This window comes from Pangasianodon hypophthalmus, chromosome 4, assembly GCF_027358585.1.
Source record: "Pangasianodon hypophthalmus isolate fPanHyp1 chromosome 4, fPanHyp1.pri, whole genome shotgun sequence".
Taxonomy (NCBI): domain Eukaryota; kingdom Metazoa; phylum Chordata; class Actinopteri; order Siluriformes; family Pangasiidae; genus Pangasianodon; species Pangasianodon hypophthalmus.
The window spans coordinates 31,140,092-31,157,564 of record NC_069713.1 but is presented as its reverse complement, the minus strand read 5'-3'; the positions used below and the strand labels follow the sequence as shown (position 1 = coordinate 31,157,564).

At 39.3% G+C, this 17,473-nt stretch overlaps 1 protein-coding gene across 2 annotated transcripts; it reads right to left on the bottom strand.

Annotated features, from left to right (window-relative positions):
- Positions 1-258: 258 nt before the first annotated feature.
- keap1a (kelch-like ECH-associated protein 1a) lies at positions 259-12,498 on the bottom strand. Of its 2 annotated transcripts, none has more exons than XM_026937105.3 (7): positions 12,208-12,498; positions 8,093-8,668; positions 7,228-7,584; positions 6,440-7,116; positions 3,165-3,370; positions 2,061-2,237; positions 259-666 (listed from the first exon to the last, which is right to left on the bottom strand). In XM_026937105.3, exons 2-7 carry the CDS (start codon positions 8,300-8,302, stop codon positions 500-502), a joined length of 1,794 nt encoding a protein of 597 aa, XP_026792906.2. In that variant the 5' UTR covers positions 8,303-8,668; positions 12,208-12,498; the 3' UTR covers positions 259-499. The 2 variants fall into 2 exon arrangements, with proteins under 2 accessions (XP_026792906.2, XP_053089567.1); XM_053233592.1 differs by lacking the exon at positions 12,208-12,498 and adding an exon at positions 8,993-9,941.
- Positions 12,499-17,473: the final 4,975 nt, after the last annotated feature.

Sequence of the window (17,473 nt, the reverse complement as noted above, 5' to 3'; positions counted from 1 at the left end):
CCAACAACACACACACACACACACACACACACACACACACACACACACACACACAGAAGAACTGGACACATCCCATAATATAAAGCAGTCCCACTTTCTGTGGAAGTCAAATCCCTCCACCTAGTGGCCATTCTTAAAGCTACAACTCAAATCAAATGTATGATTTGACTTGAAATAAAATGAATGAAGTCGGTTTGAGCACTCGATATATTTATCTAATAAAGAGATTAATCATTTTTTTTAAAAAGTCAGCGAATATACAGATCAAAACTTTTATTCACAATTTATTCACAGAGTAATCCGAGCTCGTCAGGAAAGGTCAGTAGTCCAGCGATTGTGTTCTAAATAACACACACAAACCTACACCGTGCAGTCTTGTCCAATACTGCCACAGCACAACGAGTCAAAATCGTTCTGGCTGGGAAACCTGCCAAGTATCTGCTCAACCTCAAGGGGCCAGGCGTGAACTCTGATGACGTTGCAAGGTTCAAAGTCTGCATCATAGTTCGTCTTCCTCCTCTGGAAAGCAGCCCGGGCACGGCTCCATGGTTACACCTACTCCCATCCCACTTCGACCCACTGGCATGTCCGTCACGTACGTCCACTGGTTACTTCCTGGGCAGTAACTCTCCACGCTGGACAGGAAACCACTCTGGTTGAAACCACCTTGATGAAATCGATAGAAAACATTCATTAGCATGTTTATTATGATTACATTGTTGTTAAATTCTTTATCCTGATTGGTCAGAAGATCATTTCTATAGTAACAACACACACAGGGGCTTGTATGGCGGACACTATATTAAAAAAAAAAAAAAAGTGTTCATGTGGTGATATTTTCAGTGAGTAGATGTTTGTTTTTTTGAAAGAACATTGAACATTTTTGAAAGGAGTCTCCAGTGTCTTTGTAAAACAGTTGCTTTAAATTTCTTTATCAGGGCATGAAGGACTTTGCACTGTCTGGGAAAAAAAAAAACAGAGGGTGGAGAATGAACAAGTGTTTATAGCTGCTATAACGTAAGTGATAGCGGGAACCTATTTGGCAGACGTTCTACATACGGCTAAAAAAATCCTACATGTCGTTCATTAATAGATAAATATTTTTTTTTAGCACTGGCAAATTGCTGTTGTATAACAGGAATAAAACACTCCAGGATTATTTATAGGAAAATAATCAACTTTGGCTTTGCGTCAGGCCAAATCACACCACGTCACCGATAATTATTTTCCTATAACGGCATACCCTGAAGTGTTTTATTCCTTACTCACAGATTTCCCAAGAAAGGTTGGACTGTAGTAATTAAGTCATTATCAGGTTATGAGGTGACATCAATTAAAGCAATGTGTTATGATCATACTTGTGTGAAGGAAATCTCTGGTGTTGTGGAGGAAAGGAGTTTAAAAAAAATAAAAATAAATGAAACCTGAAGAAATAAAAATAGCTCTTGGTAGTAGACTAGGATTGTAGATTCCACTGTATACATAAAGACATTTATTACAATGATTAAATTAATTAATTACAAATGACCTGTTAACCTAGCAGGGTAAATCTGTATAGGAAATATAAAAAGTTAAATAATACATAAGCCAAATTTAAAAGAAAAAAAGTGTGTTTATAGTTAATACTGCATTCACTACTGCTCTTCTTGTTAATATTTGCTTGTCTCTATGGGAACACTTGGCAAAGCCCAATCAGATTTCACGTCATCTAAAATGGTTCAGATGTCTAGATGCTGTGTATAGGCATTTGAGTGAAAAAAAAAAAAAATTAACAAGCAAAGTGCAGGTTTATTGCGTGTAAGTGCTGATTAACTTGTGAATGACTCCATATTGTGGTCTCACTAATACGGAAATGGCCTTGTAATGAGAGCCCTGCCGCTTCAACGAGCAAATACGATCAAGACACAAAGCCTCCATTTTCTCAGTAAATAACCGACGATGAAACAGAATGTCACACTGTCAGTCGCCATATCGCACGTACAGTTTTTCCGTAAGGTGGATCAAGAAGGAAATATCAGGAAACCATTTATATCATTAACTGTTAAGTGTTATGTGCTCACCAAACACGAAGAGTTTGTCGTGGTAGACCGTGACTCCGTGGGCACTCCGACTGTGGACCATGGACGCCATGGGCTCCCAAACGTCTCTGGCTACGTTATATCTCTCCATAGTGTTGAGTTGCCTTTGGCCGTCATAACCACCCACTGCGTAGAGGTAAGAATCTATAGACACCACACCTGCATGGTGCAGGAATCAAAATCCACTGGTTAAAAAATTATCTTAGGTCAGTAAATTGCCATTAACCATTTTCCACCAATACAAGACTAGTGATCTGGTTCTTCAGCAATCTTTTCTTTTTTTTTTTTTTTTGATTGTGCATTTCCACCAAATTGGGAGCCAAACCATTATATTAATCAGATGCTTTTTGCTGCCTAACACCACAGTGTAACCATAATAACAGTCCTGGTGAATCATTAGCAATAGCCAGGTTCTGGCAAACATGATAAAATATTCAGTTTATAAGCAATTGCTAACAAGCCATGTACACCCACTGTCCAGCTTCTCATTCATGCAGTTATCTAATCAGCCAATCATTTGGCAGCAGCGCAATGCATACAACCATGCAGATACAAGTCAAGAGTTTCAGATAATCAGAGTTCACATCAAACATCAGAAAAGGGAAAATATGTGATCTCGGTGCCCTTGACCATGGCATGGTTTCTTGTGGCAAATGTGCTGGTTTGAGTATTGCAGAAATTGTTCATCTCCTGGGGTTTTCACACACTCTCTCTAAAGTTCTCTGAGAATAGTGCAAAAAAAAAAAAAGAAAACCTTGCAGTGGATGGGCTACAACAGCAGAAGACCACACTGGGTTCCACTCTTTTCAGCCAAGTACAAGAATCTGAAGCTACAGTGGTCACTGCTTAAGCAAAAGTAGACAGCTGAAGATTCGAAAAATGTCACCTGGCCTTTTTCCAATCTTCAACCGTCCAGTTTCAGTATCTGCATTAATTTATTCATTGCACTGCTGCCACATGATTGCATGAATGAGCAGGGGACAGCTTTCCCCCAAATTGGTGAAAAAGCACTTTTCATGGGATATTTTGGTTTGCAAAATAACAAAAGGTACTAGTGGGGCATTAAAAATGTTAGTTAATATTTACCTAAGCCACTACGTGCAGTGTTCATAGATGCTACATGGTGCCAAGTGTTGGTGTCTGGTTGATAGCGTTCTACTGTTCTCCACCGGTTTTGGCCATCGAAGCCCCCCACCACATACAGAGCTCCCCCGCACGCTGCCACTCCAGCTCCCAGGCGTGCCACGGACATCGGCGCCACATATGTCCACCTGTTTGTCTCTGGATCGTACCTGTGAAGAAGACGCGCAATTCAGAACTCATTCATTCATCTTCAGTCCTAGTTGGTGGATCTGGAACCTATACCAGGAATACACCTTGGAGTCCATCACAGGGCCCCATGCACATACACTTACACACATTCAAATCTAGGGGCAACTTAGTGTAGCCAATCTAACATTTCTGGGAAGTGGGTGGAAACTGGAGAACCTTGAGGAAATCCATACACACAGTAACCCGAGCTCAGGATCAAACCAAGGATCCTGGAACTGAGAGGCCACAGTGCCACTGTGCAGGTCATCATCAATTTCTTCTTTCTCTTTCGTTTTCATGTCTCTATCTCAGAAACACTAACTGTTGCTTTTAAAACCACACCGAGCAGCTAAACACACTTGGAAGAGAGTGCTAACTTCCACCCAGAGGGCAGGACCAATTATCCTCTCGTGGTCTCGCACCTATGGTTTTGATGTGAACTTGTCATCTCATGACAATAGAGCTATGTATTATACACTATGTAATTATGTATGAAAAAAAAAAAGGTTTTCTACATAATAGGATACATATAACCAGTATCCTGGTATCGTAAAACTGTGTCCTGACCTGAAATACTTTCTCACAGAACTTGATACCCAACCCCAGGATTACTATAGCTTGCAGCTATGTTATGTGATCCACAGAAAAATGGTCCAAGTCAAACAAACTCTTTCAACAACATGGAAGTAGACGTTGGCTGCCACTTCTTTATAGAAAGGTTTTCAGAGGCTTTGGATTGATCTGGTGCCAATCAAGGGACATAACTAAAAGGTGTTCAATGTTATGATGCTTTCACATATGCAGTATTTAGTCCATTGAAATCAAGCTCTTGTTCAGTTACATGCCTTAGTGTGTTTTATTTGGGCGGACCAGAGCACCTGTGAGCGGCGGCTTCGAAGCGAACGCCTATTTGACTCAAATTGGCGTTATTTGACTAACCGACACAACATGTATTTCAGACATTTCATGACAGCTGCTAAACTGACGCACAAAGGCGCAGACTGAGGATTTCGAGACCAAAGACACGTTGCCGTTTTTCAGACCAGTAAATAAAAGAGTTTTACGAGTATGTTTTCAGCCTCACCCCTTACCACACGCCCTTAAGCAGATGTGTTTTGCTTTTTGGTTCATTCACAAGGTCTTGGTTCAGGTCCAAGTGAACTCTAGCGAGATTCGACTGCTGTGAGGAAGTGATTCGATCCTGAACCGACTCAACTGCAGGAAGTGGACTAAAGCTGCCGTGTGTTATCTGTAGGTGGATGCAAGCTGCTGACGTGAGCTGTGAGGTGCAACTGAGTCAAAGGACGGAGCTGCAGAATTGCCATGTGTTCTGGAGATTTGGACAGATGAATTAAAAAAAGAAAATAAATACTGGAAGCACCAGCTATGTGTTCTCATTGCTTCTGCACACACTTGGTACAGTTTTTCCATTACCATATTTTTCACCAAAGAATGAAAGAGATTTACGAGTATGCTTTCAAACCAAACCAAACAGCAAACAAACCAAAAGTATCACTTTTGCTCTGATTCGGACTCGCCAAACAGATCAGTAGGTGTGAAAGCGTCCATAAATGCAATGCGGCGCAAAGCCAAACCACACAAGCACACCAAGTGCGTCTTTGACTGGAAATTTAATTTCAGTATTAATATGATTTGTTATTATTTTAGACTGAAATACACACTGCTCTGTCTGTAGGATGCACACTGGTGATTTCTGAATGTTACTGAAAAGTTACTGAGTTGTGCATTTCACAAATATGCTGTTTTCATCAAAAACAACCTTCCATTTTTCATCTTTTTTTTTTTTTTTAAAAAAACCTGCACTCCACCACCCTTATCAGAGCAATGTTGCATCAGTGTTGGGTTAAACTGCACAACACGCTGGAGATAAAGATGCAGATTGTCATGCTTGGACAAAGGTATAAAAAAACGAAATAAATAAAACACACAAACCAGTGGTTTTCCTTTCTGCGTCACCCATAAAAATAGAACAAAGTGTCGCTAAGAGTGAAAAAGGTTGGTAAGAATGACTAATATGATTCCTGTTACAGCACCTATAAGGAATGGTATTAGAACTGGCACTGCTCTTCTAAAGCTTGCTATTAGCTGTGGTATGGGAGTTTGTTCATCTAAAGTGACTTCTCTGAATCAGAACAGACTTCGCCTGTTGTTAGAGGAAGCACATGCCAAGTCAAACCATTTTAGACCACTTAACCACCGTCCTTCTTTCACGTGTAACACGATTCTGAATGCCACGGCTTTTGTGAAAACGTGTTCACCCACGGCAAATGTGCTTCTCGTTAATCCTGTAAGGTACGTTCTGTAGTAGGGATGTAACTGAATACGAATACATTATTCGGAATGAACAGATAATGTGTTCGAAACAGATACAAATACACATACGAATAGGAGGTATACTATTCTGGGTTTTTGGTTCGTGCTTGGAACTAGAGGTGTGTATGGGAACTGTGATCCCACGGGACACAACAAAACTGTCACGTGGATGGAAAGGTTTTACTTTCATGCAGGCGCAAGTGAGTGGTCAGATATGAAGCTCGCAGGGACAAAGAAAAAGCCTGTTCATTAATATGCAATGCCTTTACAGAGTTCTTTAATTCATCCTTAGTAACTGTCTGGTCAGGTGTGCTGTACCGTGGTTTGAATTAGTTTATATCTGTGAAAAACATGTTTGAAAAGAGTTGCCAGACATGCTGAAGAAGCTCATGCTGGTTTCCACCTCCCATTCATTCACAACTTGCTACTGGCTAATGTTTTCACATAAATTATTTATACCCCTGCTCGTTTTGGAAATGAAATGTTTTAATTGTTTAATTACCTTTTAGAAACACAACCAAATGATTTGTTGTCCAAACAGAAAGACTGATTAAAATAGTATGAAAGAAATAAAAACCTCTAGTAACGCAATATTTACAGAATAATGGGTGTGTCACGGTGGTGATCCAGTAAATCTTCTTCTGTCATAGCCCTAAATGCTTATGAAATCATGAGGAATGATAACTATGACACTATGACACTCTCCGTGCACTCACCTCTCCACTGTGTTGTGATGTGTGGAGCCATGGGATCCTCCAACAGCGTAGATGCTCCCGTCGAGTTCCCCAGTGCCCACTCTGTTTCTGGCTGTGTTAAGCGAAGCTAGCTGGGTCCACTGATTGGTCATGGGGTTGTAGCAGGACAGTGTTGCGGAGTCTGCGTTGCTCTGCATTGAGAGGTTTCGACCCCCCACAGTGTAGAAGAGCCCAAACAGTACAGAGGCGCCCAAGCCACTACAGGGTTGCGTCATCGGCTCCAGGGGCAGCCAAGTGTTGTTTCGTGGGTCAAAAGCCTCCATGGAGTCCAACGAGTGCTGCTTGTAACCCCCAGCCACGTAGATCAACTTAGTGCCTCGGTATGGAGTAGGGGGCAGGTACTTGCGGAGGGTCATGTCATGGAAGATCTTGGAGAGGAAGTCTTTGCAGGAGTTGGCCTTGCTCAAGATAGGACATGACTGCAGCTGCCTCTTGAGGAACTTGGCAGGCAAGGCGTAGATATGGACAGCATTGAGCAGAGCATGGAAGTACTGGGAGCGAGCCTCCGCATCCCATCGCACCCAGTCAGTGCAGGCTTTGTAGACCTCAGTCTCGCACAGAACCTTCAGACTGTCCTGACTGATGAGCTCCAGCAGCTGGCAGTGCGTCAGGCTGAAGAACTCCTCTTCTTTGGTCACCTGGAACAAAAAGCATAGATGTTACTTCGCTTACGATAGATACCATAGAACTGGACAACTCAGAATCAAAATCAGGACAACTTCTCATTGCAATGACGTAGAAGAATCTACCTCACTGAAGTGACTGTTGATATACTCCCGACACCGCTGATGCAGCTCGACACAGCCTATCTCCTCTGCAAACCGGGCAATCCCAATGACGTTTGAGGGCTCTAGGTTCTTCATCAGGAAGTCACAGCATGCTTTCGCCACGTCCTCCATTTGGAAGCGCATGGCAGCCAGCAGGACGTGCAGCACACACTTTTCCCCTACTGTGATGCGGGAGGTATAGGCATAGTCCACCAACCTACTGATCACCTGAGGGCAAACATCCCTGAGAGTCACCTCTGAGGCCTGGCACTCCTTGAAGTTGCTGGTGAACATGGCTTTGAAGTATGGGCTGCAGGCTGCCAGTACCAGTTTGTGCACCTGGATAATATAGACACATGTCTGTGATGGGCATAACAAGATCAAAGTGACCAAAATTAAAGATGGCCCAAAAATGCCCCATTTGGTGTCCAGGAGCCTTCCAGATTCAAGGCCCATGCAATGATCAAGTGCTGTCTAACTGCACAGTAAATTCAGGTGGTGGTAAAAGTGCTGATGAACGCTAGGAGCAACGGCTGGGATAGAAACCAGCTCATGATATTTACTGCTCACTACTTTAAGTCTTACCATTTATGGGTTACGTACAGTATACCTTAGAATGAATGATAACTAGGAGCAACTACTTTTAGTGAATTAGATAATTTGGGCAAAATATTTTTTTAAATGTCGTACATTCAGTGATACTAAGCATACTACACATCAAACATTGCAGAACAAGTTCTGCTCTTTTGGAGAACTGCTAACCTAAGATAAATGGTGCTGACTCATGCAGATCTCTTATCATGCTGGCTCTCATCTTTCTTGTGGACTCACCCCCGAAAACTCTCACCTTGAAATCAACCATCGTATCTTTGTACGTCACTCGAAGTACCAGGTCACAGAGCAGTCCGTGTTGACGCAACTCATCCATGAGATGAAGGGCTCTGGAAGGGTGACTCTCAATGGTGTAGTCCAGATAGCCATGGCCTTTCATCGAGGGCACCACGATGGCTGAAAAATCCTCATCTTTGATGGGCCTCTTCTTCCTTGGACATATCATTCTCCAAGCCTGGGTTGTAATTCGGTTTCACAAGATACAGGGCAGGTAAAATAGTCTAGATCCAACCACGTGTCATGAAGTAATACAGACACAACTGGTAGTCACTGGGAGATAGGAAGCCATTTTTTTTTTGTCTGACTCTAAATCCATCGTGACTGGGGTCTCTCGCAGACCAAATAGGCATCTTTAAATGACCCGGACCAAATATCGAGAGAATGTCACATAGATACCAACAAATGAACCTCAAAAGAGCATCAAAAGAACTAGATGTCAGACATCCTAAATCCACACAACGTCTTCTCAACTGCAGTTCATTTTCTTCAAGTGTGACTCTGCATTACGCCTTGTGCTCTCTGATTAGGTGTGCTGAAAAAAAAAAAGTAAAAAATGAGCAAGAACTTTACCAGTTTGATATGTCTCTAAGTTGACAAGTTAAATTAGACATGGCAAGTTGCTACAGAGGAACTCTGAAGTACAGCAGAAAGATGGTCTTTTATGGTTGACTAGAGCCCAAATGGCCTGCAAATTGTGCATGCAAATAGCCATATATACTCTGCTGAATCATGTTTCAGTTCCCTTTTCCTTCTTAAATCTCAAACCTTCCAAAAAGTCACTCCCACCCAAAAAAAAAAAAAAAAGAAAAGAAAGACAGAAAGAAAGAAAAAAAAAAAACACAGAGCTTGCAATTACCTGAATACCACAACCGGTGCCACTGCTGTCTTAGTTGTGCTAACTTTTTTTTCTGTGCAGCTTTTTAAAAATTATTTATCACTAAACTGGTTTGTTCAACTGGATTACATAACTTATTTGCAGAACATCAGGGCTGATTATTGCTCAACCAAACATTCCAAGTGCAATATTTGCCTTGATGCTTATCATGAGAAGAGGCCACTCGCCTTTGAAAGTGTGGCCTCGCTGTGTCACGTGAGCTTATAAGTTAAAAGGCAACACTGATACGTGGAGAATGGCACTGCATGTGCCAGGTGAGATTATTATTAACTACCTGGAGATTGCTATAATTGTTTCAGAACAGAACGTATAAAGATGTACTGATTACTGTGTCACACTTGATTGTGTAATATAACTGCACACAAGTTCAACTGAATATTGCAAAATGTCTAAATTTAATTGAGGTTACTGAATTTTGTTATTCAGTAACACCTGCACCAATCAGAAGTCTGGTTATTCAGCAACAGGTTTACATGCATCTAAAACCTACCTATAATAATAATAAAAAAAGATACAAAACTCTGCATACACTATATAGCAAAAAAGTTTGTGTACACCTGTCCATCACACTCATGTGCTTTTTGAACATCTCATTCCACACTTTGCTGTTATAATAACTTCCACTAGTCTGCGAAGTCTTTCCACTAGATGTTGGAGCGTGGCTGTGGGGATTTGTGTTCATTCAGCTACAAGAGCATTAGTGAGGTCAGGTGCTGATGTTGGTGAGGAGGTCTGGGGTTCAGTCGGTGTTCCAGTTCATCCCAAAGGTGTTCAGTGGGGTTGAGGTCAGGGCTCTGTGCAGGACACTCGAGTTCTTCCACTCCAACCTTCACACACCATGTCTTCATGGAGCTTGAATTGTGCTTAGGGGCATTGTCATGCTGGAACAGGTTTGAGTCTCTTAGTTCCAGTGAAGGGAAATCTTAATGCTACAGCATACAAAGACTTTCTATTCAATTGTGTGCTTCCAGGTTCGTGGCAACAGTTTGGGGAAGAAAAACATAAGGGTGTGATGGTCAGGTGTCCACAAACATTTGGCCATAAAGACTTACTGGCCTCTAAAGGTTATCATAGTAACAAGTCTTAACACATTTGAAAATTATTAAAGGGAAGTGCAGAGTTTGTTCATGTGTAAGTGAGAAGTTGTGAGCCACAATAAGACAATTTGTCCTTTCTGTAATCCTGGATGAATAATAAATTATGCATCCTTAGTGAGCATGACTGAAAAAAAAACAAACTGTCTTACAGCTAAGTACTTTTCCAAAGCCAGCAATAACTGAGTAACCAAGTAACCACGCCAAAGCGTATCATCGCTGACTCAGAAAACACTTGCGAGTCTCTGCAAGAACCAAACACTCATTATGGAAATACGAGTGCGCTGTTTTTTTGTTTTTTTTTAAGAAAATGTTTGCAACATTGCTTCAACATATGTGAACTTCTGCAACATTTCTCCAGCATGGTTATTTTATAATTTACAAGTAAACTTAACAAATGACAAACAAGCAAGCCTAATGAAGTTCTGGTAACAGTAACTCAGAATAATGAGCTGTCGTATTATCAGGAATGAATCACTCATCCTCAGAGAAATGATGTATGACTCTTAAGTTCTTAAGAAATTAGACTAAGTCAGGATTTTAAAATAAGCCAGGTTTCTGTGGAAAGGATGAATGTTTCATTTGACTACATTCCCAAATATCAAAGCACGATACATGAAGACGTTTTTAAGAAGCGTGAAATGTATCGCGATATTTAGGCTTGCTAACAACCTGCCAATGAAACACTGGTGAACCTGCGTAGAACAGAGTTCGATGATACTTTTATTTAAATGTCCTTTATAATAAATGAATATGGAAAAGAAAAAAATAAACATCTTGTACAGATGTTTTTTTTTTACAATTTTAAAGATTCAGCAAATCAGCTACTTCCAATGTCCTTCATTTTATCATTATTTTAAAACAAATGATGAAAAAAAGTTATAAAAAAAGATATCATGATACCCACAATGTCTATAAAATGTATTGTGGCATATATATATGTGTGTGTGTGTGTGTGTGCATTTTATCACGATATCCATATTATATTGGCTTAACAGAAACTTTGCAGGTGATGCATTAGTTCTCAGAAAATAAGAGCGCCCCTGTTGGTACTATAACATACATAATTGTTCAAAAAAAGACCACTTTATTGGAAAAGTCAGAAATAATTGTGTGGAATACTGCAGTGGAAATGACACTGGATTACTGTCTTTCTCTACAAAGAACTTGTGTTTTATTCTACGATTTTTTAAATTTATTTACCTTTATTAACTCGTATATAAACAAAGAGAACCCTGTCCTTTAATTCTCTTTCAACAACTAGATTTCTGTGGTTATATTTTATTTAATAATTTATTCATTCTTGTAAAATTATTACTATCTATTCTTCTACTTGTGTGCACTTGTGGGATTGTTGTATTTTCTAATTTGTTGTTTTTAATGATTAATATTTAAAGCAAGACAAATGTGAGACAAAAAAAAAAAAATCTTGTTTTTATATAGCCTAAATCTAATAAATATATTCACGAAAAATAAATAAATAAATAAAAATAGAGATGAAAAAGTGACTATGATTTGTTGCATAGAATAAAAGAAATCTCCTAAAGAGATTAGTGCTATATTTCAGTATTATTTATTTATTTATTTAAATTAAGAGTGTTATGTTGGTGTGTTATTGCAGGGAAAAACAACTAAATAACACGCAGTGTAAGGGGAATAAAGCACTATTTGGGATTAAGGAAAAACCAAACAATCCTACTGCTTTATATAAACACATCAGGTAGGATTTAGTTGTTCAAACTAAAGTCTAAACCAGGTCTTTTAGACTCACTGCAAGTGCATGCCAAGGCAAACAAACATGCAAAAACAATGACACTTGCAACTTTTATTTTTAATGCTCAAATGCAAACACTGAACTTCAATGCACAGAATGCATTAATGCAAATGCAAGTGTAATATCTGCATTTATATTTCTTTATATGTGGCTTATTTTTTTGCAGTAATACTTTTTATTTTTGTCATGGAACCTCATTGGTGAAGCTCTGATATGGTACAATAGTTTAACCCAGCTTATTTCTGTCCTCAGTGGAAATGTCACTATGCAATCTAGAGTGCATACTCCAACTCTTTTAAAAAACTCACCATAATCCAGAAAATAAACCCAGAGTATTTCAGTCCACAGTGTTTCTGTAGCAGAGGCACTACAGTGTGAAGTACTCTCTTAAAACTTCTTGTCGCGCGCGTGACGATCACTGCTTTTTAATCCGATTCTGACATTGCTAACTTCCGGAAGTAAGTCTTCTTTAAATACCGCGATATCAGAACACTAAAAAAAAAAAAAAAACAGATGCATTACAGCTCCAGCTGTTTAGTACCGTGCCATTACTCTACTCCACATCAGCATGACTGTGCAACTCCGACCTGGGCCGAGTTCAGCTGCGTCAGCGCGCGCTCAGTCGCCCCACACAAACCGGAAGTGGCGCTTTAACATAAACACGACTGACATTTATTTATATAATTCATATTTTCAGGTTTAGGGAAAATCTCCTCATGGTAGAAGTTGTGCTTAAACCTGAGTTCGAATTAATTTAGTACATTTTAAGCGTTTTTATTTAAAAAAGACGCTAATTCCGCATACCTAGCGCCGCATCCTGAATGACTCCTGAATCCCTACATCAGCGCACTACATAGGACGCGGAAACAGCAGCGTTCTGTTCACTACCTAGTGCAACACGCCGCCATTTTGGATTCGCCTCAAACGAATTCGTTAAAACTGGGTGCGGTGTAAGTTTCTAGTTTCTTTGCTAAGTCAAGACGAACAAATGTATCACCTTTTTTGTTGTTAAAGGAAGTTTGTCAGGCTAAACAAGATTGAGTTTTGTATATATCAACAAGAAAGACTTAGAGTTGCTGTAAATTTAGGCTTTAACACCAGAAGGTTGTAGTAGCCTATAGAAAGTGTAGGTTAAACAAAAACAAAATGGCTGCTTCCCCAATCAGGTGTACACTAAGTGCAAATAGTGCACCTGTATAGCTCATTAAAGGTGGTACAGCACCTGTAGATACTATTATTGGTTTGGGACGGACCCATGATAAAGTGTGTCCCTGAACTATAACTGGTTTTCCACTGGGCAGCATGGTACGGTACGGTACGGTACGGTACGGTACGATTGTTAAAGAGAAGATTGCATCAGCCTCCATATTACATTCTCTGACTGCCTGGAATAACAAGACGACTAATGATGTTAACTGCATACCAAATTCCATTCGAGGTCTGAGTCAAGAAACAAATCACAACCCGTGGCAAACGCACAAAATTAAAACCGTCTTTGAGTTGGTCTGACGTGTGGAGTTGGGTTAATGTGATTATTTCTACATTATTATTATTCATTATTATTTATAATGTTAGTATCTCGTTCATTATAGTCATTTCGGTCATTTTACCTACTATAAAATGACACAGAGAAGAACTCCATTCTGCAGTGCTATTACTTAAAGGAAATATCCGCCCTGGAACGACTTGCATGTTAATCTTTAATCAAAGACTTTAGTCTTTATCAATTAACATGTGATTTTTGGTATCAGCTATGGTTTCAGTGTTCATCGGCATGACACTGTTGCTCTATTTTCACTTCAATGAACGGTTTCCTACATTACCCACAATGCTTTTCGACTACAGACTGCAGTAGGATTTATGCTGCATTTGACTCAAGGTAGTTAGTTGTAATTTCTGACCTCCAGTTAGGAAAATAACAAAGAAAACTCTCCCTGAAGTCAACAGTATTTCCTAGACGGCGAGTCAGGGCGGTCTCTCCAACTCCGAGTTCAGGAAGTGACGTCAAATCAGCATGGCTGCTCACAGCATCAGTAGTAAACACATAAATCTTACCTTAAAGCGAATTACGCTGTGAAGATATACAAGTATTTGCTTTGGATCAACAAAGTTGCTTGGTAAAGCTGTAACATTCACTGTACAGTTCCATGTTTTAATATGAAACATCCTTTAAAGATGGTGGATTTTATGGATCTTATGGAAAAAGCAAACCATTTTATGCTAAAAATGATCAACTGAAACATTAACTCCAGAAGCAACCCAACAGATGGACATTAAAGAAATTATTAAACGAAAAAAGAAATAAATGAATACATTTAAAAAGCAACATTTGGCAGACTGTTACTACACAACTACATATGATTGCTGTACTGCAGTATATTGTTGCATGGACAAGAGAGCTCTCTTTAAAAAAAAAAAAAGTGTAGTTGTCTGGAAAAATATTATGGGATTATGGATTACTTGTTACAGTGCTAGCTGGTAGAAAGTTACAAGCACTCCACTTGTCCTAGGACTGAAATGTAGGACTGATCTAGGTTTGCTAGTCATTCCCACAGCTTGAAAATCATTATTAGGATTGTCTTAAAAAGCCATTTTGAACATGTAGAGGTTACACCGCTGCATGCAGAAGACCATATATCACACCAAAGGATACCAGATGTGGAAACAATCTACAGATTGACTTGGTAATAAGAGGCGTCTTAGCCTACAGGGACTAATAAAAGTAAATATACCGCCCCTGGGAAAGCCCTTGTCTCCTTTCAGGGTGTAGTGTCAGTGTTTAGACTTGTTAGAGTTTACAGTCCACACACTGAAACCGCAATGAGTCAGAGTGCATTCACCGAAAGGGACGGGTTTATCATCGGGCAGATTGTGTATATGATGACACATAGTGTCTATTAGCGACACACAATGGTACGCTATTTATAATAAGCCCAAACCGTCATCTGTCAGATCTCCATCAGGTGGGAAATGTCGAAGTATTTAAAAAAATATTTTTAAAAAACCCAAACAAACCCACACGTTCAGATAAGAAATGCCATTACGCCATTACAGCCTATCCTCAGGCTCTGAATTCATTACATAACAAACGCGTGAAAGATTCAAGGCTCATTTTCACTGAACATCCTGTACGTTTCTTGGAAGTACAGAATTCTTCCTGGTCGGGGTTCCACCCAGCCCTCGGACCGTGGTGTGGTTTTGGCGAGGGCTGTTTTGTTGATTTCTGCCTTGTCACGGTCTCGAGGAGCTTGAAGAGGATCATTGTTTTTGCATTGGAATCCTGAGGCATCTGGGAAGGGCAGGTCTCAAAAACAAAACAAAAAGAATGTAGTGATAGAGGAAGAAAGTAAACAGCTAAAAAGTGGATTAATTTAAGGACACTTCAGACACACCCAGCGATATAGCAAGGTGTGCTACAGTATTGCAGATGGAACACTTCATTGGTTATTGTTAGAGAAAAAAAAACAAACATCTCAAATCTCGTTATCTCAAATACTGCAGTATTATGTAATTGCTTAAATGCAATTGCGTATAGATTGCATACCATGCATTGCGTGCATGCGGGTCTTTACTTGCTGCTTTGTCATGCTCAGTGATATAGGGAAGTAATGAAAACATGTCACTGCACTATGACAATGCAAAAGTGCTGATGCCATGGCAGTGTTTTCTTTCACAGCCTACTTGACACAGTGTAACCTTTACTTTTGCCTTAGTCTCCATTTCAAAAGCTTTCAGTCATTTGCATGTTAATGGTTTACTGAGTTATTGGAAGCTCTGAAACGTATCATTCTCACTGCTAGCACTGATATGAGTGGTGGTGCTATGCTGGGGGTAATTCACTATGCTCCTGCTGCCCTCTAACGGTGATGTGCTGTTGTTTTTGTGAGCTTGTTTCCTCAGAGGATTACAGCCATTATTAACCTAGTAAAAAAATCTCTGGTTCAGTTACATTTAAAACCAAAATCACCTTGTTTAGATTTAGTAGTTGATGTAGAATTGAGCAATTTGGCCGTCGCTTTTATCCAAAGCGTCTTCCAAGCGACTGAGGATACACTCCATGCATAAAACAGAGCAGTTCTGGTTACACAACTGTGGCTCTAACAAATTCACAGCTACATATCTGTAACATAGTAGTCACATTTAATCATGGGTGGATAAAATACTGAGAAATGATACTTTAGTGTCATGTCAGCAGCTTGCTTAAGTCAGAAGTTGTACTCCAGCCAAATAATGTACTCAAGTGAAAGTCAAAAGATAAACGATTTTAGCTGATGACATTAAATAGATCGGAGCAGAAGTAGCCACTATGGAAGAAGCCACTATAAAATGGGTCAATTGCAGCCATAAAAGGATGCACGTGGTCAGGAACTATACTCAGACAGGTTGTCGCATTCAAAAGATTGGTATTAAGGGGCCTAATGTGTGTTAAGAAAACATTCCCCACACCATCACGCTACCACCACCAGCCTGAACTGTTGTATTAAACAGTAAGAAGTAAATGTTTTAAACGGATGAAATGAAGTAGGTTACAGCAGATGTATTATTGGCTACTTGATACTTGATAGTTTTTTTCCTCCACATATGATGGATTTGAAGAATCTGATTGGATGCTTTAAACCAAAATGTAAATAAAATATGAGTGAAATATGGGGGAGCTTGTTTTATTGATGTACAGCATGTAGTCATGGGCTGGATGAGAGAAGAAGAGATCTACTAGATTCAATTAGATAACAAGCAGTTTGAATGTCAAAATAAAAAAAATGTAAGTATGAGTAAAAAAATTCAATTTCTACAATTAATACTCAAGTAAAGTATAAAATATAAATAATATTAAAAATATATATATTTTTGTATAGTAGCAAAGTACAATTATTTTAGATTAAATGTTTCACCCCTGAATGTTATAAACAAATTACCCCATGCTATTTGTATTAAATACAATAAAATGTCCCTGGGTGTGAATGTGTGTGTGCTGTGGACTGGCATGGGTGTATTCCTGCCTCATTCCCAGTATTCCCGGGATAGGCCCCAGATCCACCATGACCTGTGTCCAGGATGAAGCACTTACGGAAGATTCATGAATAAATGAATGAATAAATATTTGTAGTGCATAACGTAGTACATTATGGCATGCTAGAAAATTATTGGCACCCTCAATACCTCCATCGTCTCTAGCACAACTTTGGGATTCACACTGTTGCTGTGTGGAAATACAACAATAAATAAATCAATACATTTTAATAACTAACTAAGCTACCGGACCATATACATAACTCTTACGTTGTTTTCGTTAATAAATAACTTATAGCTAATGGATGGAATAAGTGACCCTTTCCCATGTGCATAAAAAATGTAAGAATTACATCATTCTAGATCTTTTCTAAAGATGTAGATGGGGGCGAATATCATATATTACATTCAGTGATACTTTTATTTTTTATGCCTAGAAAAATAAATGACTTAAAAATGAAAAGGAGAGAAATTTAAATGATAAAATATCTAATAAATTCTGAAAATAAATAAATACTAAAAAAAAATATATTTAACCATTTGAAAGATTCAATACAAAATGTT

What these genes read in the sequence shown, in the direction of transcription:
- keap1a (XM_026937105.3), bottom strand. Translation starts at nt 8,302, where the DNA reads ATGATATGTCCAAGGAAGAAGAGGCCCATCAAAGATGAGGATTTTTCA. An exon ending in CATCACAACACAGTGGAGAG is followed by an intron (nt 3,371 to 6,439) that starts GTGAGTGCACGG and finishes TCTTCTTCACAG; the next exon opens with GTACGATCCAGAGACAAACA. An exon ending in CGACAAACTCTTCGTGTTTG is followed by an intron (nt 667 to 2,060) that starts GTGAGCACATAA and finishes GATTTCATCAAG; the next exon opens with GTGGTTTCAACCAGAGTGGT.